At 41.2% G+C, this 12304-nt stretch overlaps 1 protein-coding gene across 1 annotated transcript in view; it reads left to right on the top strand.

Annotated features, from left to right (window-relative positions):
* Positions 1–11530, top strand: part of LOC311238210 (uncharacterized protein) — a 30378-nt gene extending 18848 nt beyond the window's left edge. Inside the window, exons 4-8 of the mRNA XM_084326235.1 lie at positions 3231–3320; positions 4506–4595; positions 4845–4985; positions 5565–5615; positions 9666–11530. Coding sequence (XP_084182361.1) covers positions 3231–3320; positions 4506–4595; positions 4845–4985; positions 5565–5615; positions 9666–9718 — 425 coding nt within the window. The 3' untranslated portion in view covers positions 9719–11530. The remainder of the gene's footprint in view (positions 1–3230; positions 3321–4505; positions 4596–4844; positions 4986–5564; positions 5616–9665) is intronic.
* The last annotated feature ends 774 nt before the right edge of the window (positions 11531–12304 follow it).

A 12304-nucleotide genomic window follows, 5' to 3' on the forward strand; every position in this document is an offset into this window, starting at 1 on the left:
TACATTGGAGGGGGTTGGGTTAGGACATTTACAGGGGCCAGTTTCGAATTGCAGTCTCCCTTAGGTGTTCTTTGAGAGTAGTTTTGAAAGTGGGTAGTGATTCACATTCCTTTACAGCTTTGGGTAGGGCGTTCCACATTGATGTGGCATAATTGCGAAACGTGTTTAGTGTCTTGTTTGAGCCGAATCTGGGTTTAACATGATTTGTGGAGCTCCCTCTGGTGTTGTGATCATGGTATTCACTGACCTTTGGGAAGTATTTTGACATGTACCTTGGTCGAGTAGTGTATCTTGTAGACCAGGCCCATTGCAAGTTGCTGTACTCTTGTCTACTCTAAGCCATCCTAGGTTGTCAAAGTGGGCAGGGGTGAGGTGGGTTCTAGGAGTAAGGTCAAGCAGTAGTCTGACCAGTTTGTTTTGAGATGTTTGTAATTTTGTTTTTTAGTGCCTTTGAGGTGCTTTGGTACCATGAGGTGCAAGCATAGTAGTAGTGCCCTTGAATGAGTGCTCCTGCCAGAGTCTTCAGGGTATTATTGTTTACCAGAGAGGAGATCCGGTACAAGAATCTAGTTCGTTGGTTGACTTTTTTTTATTACATTGGATGCCATTTTGTCACAGGAAAGATTAGCCTCTAGGATAAAACCCAGGTAGGTAATTTCATCTTTCCTTGTGACAATATTGTCACCCACTGTAACTGAGAAGCCGTCGGTCTTGCTGAGTTTGTTATTTAAACCGAAGAGAATGGACTCTGTTTTGCCCATGTGTAATGATAGTTTTTGCCCATGTGTAATGATAGTTTGTTATCAGCGAGCCATATGCAGATTTTGCCTAGTTCCGACCTGAGGGTTTTTTCAACCTGTAACTTGTTCTTGTCAGAGACCAGCAGGGCTGAGTCGTCTGCGAACAAGAACAAGTTGCAGTCGGGTGGAACAGGTTAAAGGAACACACCAACATTATCAACATAAAGCAACACGTTTATAGAAAAAAAGTTGAGATCCAAGGCAGCTCTACAAATTTTAAAAAGCCTTTATTTGTTGGCTTACATTATTTAGATTTTTTTTTTTAAATCGACGTTTCGGCCTACACATGGCCTTCTTCAGGGTGTTGTAGCTGTGACAAAACAATACTGTGACTAAATAAAGAAAAAAGGAAAAAACAGAACTCTGGGAGTGACTAATTACAATGGGGGACAGCTGGTCCCAAATGAATGAAGGCAAAGCACATTCTCAACTTGACATAGTTAGACAATCCACTTATAAGTTATGTCTACGTTGAAGGAATATACAATAATACTAAATAGAAATAAAACATTTGTATATTATATGTATATATACACACACTCAAAATATTATAACAACATAAGGAAATGAGTCAAAACAAACATAGAATAGATCAATAATAATATCAAAAAATATTAAACAACAATGTAAGAGCATTGAGTAATGCAAGACAAAAAATACTACTATATAATGTAACCTACTTAGCCTATAGAAGTGACAACATGTCCATAGTCATTTAAACCTGCAAAGAGGTGGCCTGTAGTCTATCAAAATACAATAAATAACTGTGTAAATACAATAAATAGATAGTGTTCTACTGGCCTATAAAAATGATACCATGTCTATGGAATCATTTAAACCTGGGAGTGAGGTGGCCTGTAGTCTATTGATCCAGCGACTTTCTTTCTGGTTAAGAATTCTTTGTCTATTTCCTCCTAGACGTGAGTGGAACACTGTCAATTCCGATAGCTGTAAATAAAACAGAGGTACTTTGGTGAACTTCATGAATATGTTTAGCCATTGCATAATCCATGTTAGTTTTGATAGCATATTTATGATCTGCCAGTCGATCAAGTAGGCGGCGTTTCGTACGACCAACATAAGAGTCACATTTGGAACAAGACGGTATATAAATAACATGTGTCGTTTGACAATTAATAAAGCTGTTAGAAGTGTCTGTTTTGTAACTGGGTGGGTAAATCATTTTGATCTTACCACCACATCGCATTGTTTGCAGTGACTACATCTATACGTTCCTATAGGAGGCTTTGGTAACATCTGCCGGTAGATGGCTTCGTACTAATTTATCTCCGAGATTGGGGGCTCTCCTAAATGTACAGAGGGGTGGGTTAGGGAATATGTTAGACAGAGCCTCATCACATTGGATCAGGCTCCAATTCTTTTTAATTATATTGCGAACAGCAAGGGCCTTAGTACTATAAGTGGTAGAGAAAAACACTATCGGTTTTCTCTTTTAGTGTCTTTCTTTTTAAGAGTTGCGTTCTACAGTAGCGGCTTCAGATATAGCTGTTTTAAGAGTGTTATGTGTATAGCCACGTTCTCTGAAGCGATCATACATTTCTCCGCTCTTTTCTCTAAAATCAGCTTCACTGTCACAGATTCTACGTACTCTTTTAAATTGGCCGTAGGGAACATTGTTGATCAAAGTAGAGGGATGGAAGCTCTCTGCATGTAAAATAGTATTTTTATGCGTTAACTTCCTGTACAATGACGTATGTAGGTCACCATTCAAATCTTTAGTGATTTCTAAGTCCAGAAAATGGATCTTATCAGGACTAAAATCTAGAGACCGTTTTATATTTGGGTTAGTGTTGTTCAAATAACTATGAAATGCTTTCAATTCATCAATAGTGCCTTTCCACCACATAATGATGTCATCTATATATCTGGCCCACCAGATGATCTTATCTTTAAATACGTTTTGAGTGTTGAACACATAGTCCTCCTCCCATTTTCCCATAAACAAGCCTGCATATGAAGGGCTAAAACATGCACCCATAGCACAGCCTTTTACTTGTCGATACATTTTGTCCTGAAATAAAGTTGATACATTTAGTCCTGAAATAAAAACACTGTTAAGTAAAGTAAATTTAGTTGGTTCAACCAAAAAATCTGTAGGGGGGTCCTGCGAGTCAGTGCGAGTATCTAAAAAATTTCTCATGGCTGTCATGCCTTGGTCATGGGCAATACTGGTGTAAAGGGCTTCTACATACATTGTCACCAAGTAAGTGCCTGGTCCAATATTACCTTGCTCTTTGATTTTATTGAACATCTGTAGTGTCCTGTAAATAAGCTGGAAGCGTTGGAAGTAGTGGTTTAATAAAAAAAATCTACATATTTAGATATAGGTTCATCGTTCCCTGAAATCACTGGTCTCCCTGGTAAAGCAACACGTGTTTAAATCTAACGCAGTTACTTTTTCACCAACAGCACACACTTCGCTTGGCCAGACCAAGAGGACTCTCATCATGACCAGCAATGAAGCTTTGATGGGAGCCAAGAAGAAGAAGAAGAAGTTGGGTAAATACTGTGAATGTTTTTTTGTGGGGGAAATTATGTTGTGTTATTTCTAATTCAGGTGAAGGAGAACTCTTCTTTACCCCTCTCTGAGTCTCCATCCATCTCTCTGTGCTTTACTCCTGAGTCTCCATCCATCTCAACCAGACCACGTGAGCGGATCGGCGCGGCCGAGAAATCCGCTCTTCGCTCTTTAAAGCTTGGTCCGCTCCGCTAATCACTCATGTTGACCCCGCCCCCAAGTCGCTCTCCGCTCGCTCCCCGCTCACCTTGAATCGAGCGCTCCCCGCTCCCCGCGCCAGATCGCTCGGCAGTTTTTTTTCTTCTTTTTTTGGAGCATGGTGTAAATGAGCTCAAACTACAACAGTCTACACCCCCTGGGCCCCTTAACAATTGTTTGTATTGAGCCGCATTGTAATTGTAGCCATTCTGCAATGTTAAATAACGTTGTTTATCCATTCACTATCTCTATTAAGCGATGATAGGCTAGCCGAGCCACAATGCTATGGTCGCTGCCATTAACGTTAGCATGTAAGCTAACGTCAACAACAATGGCGTCAATATACTTTTTCTAACTAGAGTGAGTGTGGGCGTCTCTACAGTGACAAAGCCTGAACGAACAGCCTATCACAGGTTCACCCTTCTCATTGGTTGAAAATGGCCTTCATGTTTGTACATCGCCATCTGTTGCTTTGGCATTGTACTGCATGTATATATTACATCAGTGTTAAACCACTGTGAGCGGCCTGGAGTGGATTGGAGCGGAGGAGAACTCTCGCTCCGGACGTCGCGCCGACTCATTTTAAAACCCACTCCTCGCTCACGTCAAAACCGGCCGCTCCGCGCCCCGCGCCGCTCGCGCTCCGATCCGCTCACATGCACTGATCTCAACACTTTACTCTTCTCGGTCTCCATTATAATAATAATGCAGGACCTCTTTAGGGGGTCTTTAATCGGCATGCAACAAACTGGACATGCCATTTGAGCGGCACACGGGATACACACGCATGCATTGTCTTTTTCTCAGTTGCCGATGCTATAGAGTCTCTGCGCCTAACCCATCCCGTCGTGTTGTAGTGTTAACCACTACACCACCGTGCCGCTCATTTGTCTGTGCTTTACTCCTGAGTCTCCATCCATCTCTCGACGCTTTACTCCTCTGAGTCTTCCATCTCCCTGTGTTTTTAGATGATCTGGTACCACCTGCTGCTAGCGCTGAAGCCCTGCCATGTGTTGAGCCAGCGAGGGGCGCTAGAGGCCTAAAGTCTGTCGTGGTCGGTGAGTTGGAGCTTATTGTCAATGTACCTCTGCATAATGTTACATTTATGACACTTGGACATTTTCCTTGTATACTTTGTTGGTTGGTTTGTGTAGTAATACTTATTAGATAATAACCGTATAGATACTATAATGCTATGAATGTCTATTTCACTTCAGTGTTTACAAATATTTCCAATGTAAACTAACCTTTTACAGTCACAAAATACAGCAAATACTATTTCAAAACCCATTTTCCTTCACCTACAGCAAGGTCAATGGCGATGCCATCGCTTGGCCAGACCACAAGCAGACCACCTGCTAGTGCTGAAGCCCTGGGACCTTCGGCTGACCCAGCAAGGGCTAGAGGCCTAAAGTCACCTCGGAGCCTAAAGTCACCTCGGAGCCATGGTGAGTCGGAGCTTATTGGAACCCGTTAGTTTTATCAAGAGCTCAGTCATATTTACCTTTAGTCCTTGTATCAAGAGCTCAGTCAACTAGAGAATGACAGCATGTTGTCTAGAGTTAGTCCTTGTATCAAGAGTTCAGTCGCTTTGGCCTGTGGTCACAGGATCTTTTAACTCTCTACCATTTGCCCACACAGAACTCAAAAAAAAAAAGAAAAACAGCCTTTTCCTATTCTGTCCCATCTATGTGGAACTTATTACAGAAGGAACTGAGGCTCCCGAACCTAATTCCCATTGGAGATTTTAAGCTTCTTATACGCAATATTGAAAGGGCATCCATGGGGCGCCTGTTCTTGTTCTTGCTCTTAATTTAATTTAATTTATCTAGATTCTAGCCTCTTGGACTTTGTCTGGAACTTGTTTTATGTATTTGGTATGTTTGTTTGGTGGATCAGGTCACTCTTGTAAATGAGACTGTCTGAATGAGATTTTTACCTGTACCTGTATAAAGGGAAAAATACCATAACTTGTGTCCTTCGTGCTCACCACTAGTATACCATAACTCACTGTTAATGTTTTTCAGGATGTGCCAACTGTGTGAGACTGATGGAATTAGTCAAGAGACTGAGGGAAGGTAATTTGTCATTTTGAATGAATTGTTTACCTTTTTGGGGTTGGGGGGGGGGGGGGGGGTGAGGAAGCCACATTGCAAATTTATGTCCCATTTCCAGCCTTGCATTTGATAGAGATGTATTACTAAGACGGAAGAACTAAAAGTAGCATCTCCCAGTATGTTGGCACTGCACAGTATTCTTATGATGGTTGTGTTGATTCAAGACTCCTGCCATGTGAGGGGGCCTGGCCAGGCTCACTGAGTGTTGATGAGTGAAAATTACGTTTCCAAAAACCAGGATAGCACACCTCATTTGTAGAGATATGAGACATGATTCTAGTAGACATTTCTATTTTATTTTAGATTTATTTTGTTTGCACCATTTCACCAGGAAGTTCGACTCGAAGGGGAACACTGTCATGCAGGAGGTAGAACGCTCGTCTGGTAATCGGAAGGTTCCCATTTTGATTCCCGCTCCTCCCTGGCAGCGTGTTGAAGTGTCCTTGAGCAAGACTCTTAACTTTCTCGCTTAACTTTCTCGTTTTTGGATCCTTTTTTCTATGTTCCCATTCTAAACACTCACGTGGACCTGCCTGTGTCTCCCTGGCACTACTGCCTACATTATAATTGCAATAGCGATCGAATCCCGACAGGTGGCCTTCTGAACTGGGTCTCTCAGTTGTCTTTCAGTACTGAGGTACCTCCGGCGGCAGGAATCCCCTCCCCCTGAAAGTGAATCAGCACACAGCTATCTGTTGCCAATCTGCTCGCCTGAAACCTATTGTTTCCCGTATTATAGCCAGGCCCAATGCACACGACTAATAGCGATCTCGATGGAACTGCTGGGATTATTCATTTTGGAGTACTTTCTGACTAAGGTAGGGTCTATTTTACCGAACCTAAAACATGCTTTTGGAAACGATTGCAGCTTTGTAAACCCCCCCCCCCCCTTGATGATTTTGAGTTTCAGGCGAGCAACCCGAGCGATTTGCGCATATGCATATAACACGTCATATCTCACTATCTAGAAAACGAGGCTGGATTATTTTTAAACGGGCCGATGTTTAGAGTGGAATAGCGCACAAAGGAAAGTATGTAGAAATGAACTGGTTTGTCCATGTTAGACTATAAATAGTGCCTGTCAAATTAGCCATACTATTATCTCCATAGCTATAATATAGAATATACGATGTGTCCGCAAACATCGTGAAAATGGTCTAACGCTGGTTCCAGGGAGTAAAGATGGGAAAACGGCGTGGCAGTCAAATGAGTTAACCCCTAATTGCTCCCGATGTGCAGGTCGGCACCTTGCATGGTCGCCTCCGCCGTTGGTGTGAATGTGCATAACAAATTGTAAAGCGCTTTGGATAAAAGCTGTTATATAAATGCACCTTTTACCACTCGAATGAAGAACTCAGAATGCCAGAACATTCAGTCACTATATGAGCTACTCTCTCTCTCCCAAAACCAGAGATCAGAGAAGTAAAACTTGTGATGTTAGAACGGACCTTTGTAAAGAAACTCGAAGTTGAGCTGTTCTGTAAAGTAACCAGATTATTGTAAATGAGGGCTATTTTTATTCTATTGCACACTGCATCATTTTACTGCACTTTTTACTATTCTTTTTATTACTGCCTATTTTAAAACTGATCAAACGGAGGCCTAATGGATCCTAATATGAAAAACTGATTTGCATTACCTTGCTGCTATCTTTTTTATGCTTGTATGTCATTTTATGCCATAGAATCAAACTATAAACAAAGTGGCCTATTGGGATGCTAGATCCTAATGTGAAACTGATTTTACATGTCTGCACTTTATGTGCTCATTTTGTGCCCGTCTTTTTGCTGCTGTGAAGCATTTTGAGCTGCAATTCTTGTATGAAAGGTGCTATACTTAAGCATTACATCATGCGCAGGAGTGTGTTATACTCATTAGATCACACCTAGGGGTGGTTGTTAGGCCCGACGCGCAGCGGAGGGTCGTTAGACCACCCTAGGCATGATCTAATGAGTAACACACGACTTCAGAAGTGATGTAATGCTTTTATAAAATGGCCCAATTCACCAACCTTATTGCTATACAATAAACACACAGTAATTGAAGCATAATGGAGATTTATTCACAACCATCCACAGAGAAAGTAGATCCAATAGTAGATCCACTAGTAGACACCAGAGGGAGCTCCACAAACCATGTTAAACCCAGATTCGGCTCAAACAAGGGACTAAACACTTGTGTTTGCCTTACCCCTGTTAAATACCACCACCCACTTCAATGATAGCGTTGTGAACGCATAATCTGTCTTAAATTATGGCTATGTGTCTAATCTGCCCGTCGTTGACTTGTTTGTTTGCAGTCAACATTGTCGAAACTGATTGTTTTTTTAATCGCTTCATTTCCGTTTTATAGCATTTTGAAAAGCCCTCGTTTTCAAGGAAAATATAAAGATTGCGTGATAAACGGCATTTACTAACTGGAATATTCTGGCATACACAAACGTTGTCATTTTTCGGCCTATTTATGAATCGTTTTCAAATAAACGCTAGATTATCGATAGTATATGTGTACTTATGCACGCTATAGAAGCGGGCTGAAATATCGTTTCTCTCATTTCCTGATCGCTCGCACAGCCACACACACGCATAGGGCAAACGCTGATATCTCTGTGAAAATAGCTCTGATTATCCTAAGACTGGTAAAATAAATTACTTACCTCAGATCAGATGTTATCCAAAGAGATTATTCCAATTCCTGATCGCCATTCCAAATATCGATCGCGTTTATTGATTCAGCGTTGGGTACTGTAAATACATAATCCACGCGTTTTCCGGGCCGGCGATCACAATGGATTCTTCAGTTGGCTTGACGGAAAAGTTAAATGAGGAAACTGCCCCCCCCCCCCCCCCCCCCTAAAGTAATGGGGTGCAGTTACACAGGGAGAGACGATGGGGGGCGGTATCTTCCCAATTGAGCTCAGAGAGTCTGCAACACTAACCTGAGGCTCGATTGATGAAATATGAATTCAAATCGCCAATAAAAAAAATACGACAAACAAACACTATATAGCGTTGGCGGGCACTCAACGGTCGGCATGAACTAACGACAACGCGTGGCTGACAAAGTGTAAGGGCTCGAAATTGCATTGTCATATGCTCCCAAAATCCTCCCGCTGTTTCACTGTTTCTAAGTGCAGTGATTGAAAACTACTCAAACTAGATTTCCTATTTATTTTTTATCAGGGATCGATAAGGGAATCGATAAAGAATCTTATAGATAAGCAGAATCGATAATGGAATCGTATCGATAAAATCTTATCAATTCCCATCCCTACAAACTGTACTGTATTTGTAAATCTGGTATGTCATAAATGTATAGATGTAGCAGTACTGTCTATCTATGTCATATGTTATGATGAATTGAAAATGGGGGACCCTGATGTAAACGAGATGAAAGTCTTTCTCTGGTCTTTCTCTGGCCGTACTGTATTGTACCCATTCTGCAATATGTTAATAAAATTTGCATCAAATTAGCATCAATCAAATCCAATGGTCTGACAAGAAAATAATCGATTTCTTTTTTTTTCCACAATGAATCATGACAAACCAATGACATAATCCAACATATGTGTAACGAACTAACATATTCCAGTTGACTATCTTTTTTGGAGGATTCGTTCAAAAGCTATTCATACTTCCATTTGTCCATCTATGGCGGATTCATTCAGACAGAAAAAAAAAGTAATTCGGTTGTGGGAGGGATCTGGGGTTATGTGGAGTGTGTTAAATAACAAACGTCTAACTTGACTGTTTTAGCCAGCCAATCAGAATCAAGAAATTTGCATGCCATTGTATAAAAATAAAGTTATTATTATAAGTTCTGGAGCTGATCTTTGTGGACCCACAGCTTGTTTGTTTTAGTTTGATTCTATAGTGGTGTTCTCCGTTCAGAATCTCAAAATATACCCATACTTAACATTCCCCTGGGTGCTCTGTGTCACCTATAGAGTTTAGAAGCCTTTATTTTTTTATATAGTCTGATTATTTATACATTATCTTCTATTTATTTCAGAGCTGGACGGAACGAAAGAGGCACCGGAGATGGGACATCCCCCTGCAACATAGTTCAATCATAATTCACATAAGTGAATTGTGATTGTCATAGTATCTCATGTTATGTTTTTTGTTTTTCTGTGTGGACCCCCCCCTTTTTTTATCCTCTCTTTCTCAGATTTTTCTGTTTTCTCCCCGTCCCAATTTAGTCGTTGTGCCAATTCCCCCCCTCCCCTACCTGTTTGTTGTGCGCATGTTCTCCTACTGGTCGGTACAAGGGAATCCTGAAGTCATCCGCACGCTTCCTCCGACACGCGCGGCGACAGCCAGTGACTCTTTTTTCACCTGGCAGCGAGGACTCATTGGTGAAGTGTAACGCGTGGGAGGTCACGCTGCCTTCATCAAGTCCTGCCTCCGCTGAGCAAGCGCCCAGACCTGACCTGTCCACAACGCCAGATTCCCACCCGTGACTTCCCTAACCCAGCCAAACTGGTTAGTATAGCGCCAAGGCAATGCTGACTCCGGGAGTCGAGACCGCAGCCTCTTGCATTGGTGACGCGCGCAATCTCCGCTACGCCACCTGACCGCCCCTTACTCTATCTAATCTATTCTACTTACTGGGAGAAATTTATTCGACAACACTGAGCTCATCAAATGGATCTGGATCATAGTGAATCTGGTTGCTTGTCAATTGGACAAGGAAACTGGTGCTTCACAGATGCACAGATTACTTAATGGATAATCCACCTAAATCGGGGATTGGCAACCTTTTTAACAGTAGCAATCATATTTTTCCAGATTAAACAAATAAAACAAACAAAAAAATGAATAAAAAGTAGTTTGGAGCTGTAACTTATTAAAACCGTAGGCCTACTTATGAATTTAAAGAATAAAAAGATCAACAGAGGCTTATTAAAATATCCATTATATTCCAGGCTGCATTTACAAAAGGGAAACTGTTTATACTTTTACCTGTTTATACAATATTGAGCAGGCAGCACAAAATATGGTGAGGACAGAACAACAAAGCTATATTGTTCTCATTCCGATATGAACTAACTGAAAGACTGTAGGTGCAGGGAAAGGGTGAAACAAGTGACTTTGTAGCTAGGTCAAAAAGTGAGGATTCTGATCAATGTGGCCTTCTGCACCATGGCTTTTAGACACTTAACATTTTGAATGGCTTCAGTCATGGGGGCAGCCATAATTAATAATAATATTATTTGGGACTGAATATCATGAACACCACATGCAGTAGAATAGTGGGTAGTGGTGACAGAAAGGAGTTGGGCTTTGGTTAATAGTTGAGCTTATCAAACATGCAACATTATAAGGCTAATGGAACAGCTTAATAACATCAGGTTATGTGTATTATTAATAGTTTGAATGCAGCGTTTTACTGTTCTTTTTTTAAGTTGGCTTTGTGGGGATTTGTGAAAGTCCTATGCTATACATAGAAATCGACTTGATGTTTTTTCTATGGATGCTTTCATACTGGCTGTGAAAATGTCACTTTGAATTTTCTACAATTTAATTGTAACTTATTGAAAATATTCTAATCTTTGGGTTTTCACACAGCTACATTTCACTTGTATGATATAGCATTCCTAATTCGGCTTTTACTAGCAACCCTGCTCAGTGCCTTTATAGCTTGCTGTACTACAAGACAATAGGTGAATCTTGCACAAGTCCCGTTAAAATGAAGCCTCCCCACTTAGCAGGTTTTACTGTAGACTCCCTACAGGGCAAGTGAGATGGTTGTTAAAACCGTATTATCGATAACAACCTGTCAGCCCCTGTTGACTTCACTTCTCAGTTAGTTGGGTATAAACTCAGCTCTAGTCAGGGCCATAGGGCCCTACAGTTGGTCTGTGACCCCCCCCCCCCCCCATCCATCTGTGCCCTACAATCTGCTTTCATCACCAAACCAGTGATATGATTAGTGCAGACACAACTTCCTCACAAGGGCTCTTGTTCCCGCTGATGCAGTCAGTCATTCAGTCAGTCATTATCATTAGTGACCCACTGTATGTCGGGGCCCATTGTTGCATGTCTTTGTTGTGATTTGCCTTACAGTACCTTGCTACTATCTCTTTGTATAAAATTTTGTATTTTAAACAATAGTTACAAGACTTATTTTTATCCCTTTTTATAATTTATAATTGTCTGTTTATGTCGGAGGTTGTCTTTCTCATCGTCTTGCCAACATATCTATCTTATCAGTACCTAGCCCCTTTCGTGACTGTGATGCAAGCCCTGCTTGAATACGCAGTCACTGGTTCCCACGTTATATATATAAATATATCAGACATTTCAAAGGTACTCTGTTGCATTAGGGTTTCACACACACATGCGGCAGGGTTTGAAAGCTCGGTGTTGCTAATAAACATTTTAAATAATTTTTATAAACTGGTCAACACTGCTCAAAACGGCTGTATTTCCGTATTTGTCTGCCTGTTGCGCGCATGCGCATCATGCACCCAACGTCGGAAATAATGCAGTGTTTAAAATGATTTAAAATGTTTATTAGCAACGCCGAGCTTTCAAACCCTATGCAACTGAGTACCTTTGAAATATCTGATATATTTTGGACCCACCGCTCGCTTTTAAGCAGGTGCACATTAACATGGCTAGTAACGTGGGAACCAGTGACTGCGT

The sequence above is a fragment of the Notolepis coatsorum genome (genome assembly GCF_963971535.1).
Source record: "Notolepis coatsorum genome assembly, chromosome: 12".
NCBI classification, from domain to species: domain Eukaryota; kingdom Metazoa; phylum Chordata; class Actinopteri; order Aulopiformes; family Paralepididae; genus Notolepis; species Notolepis coatsorum.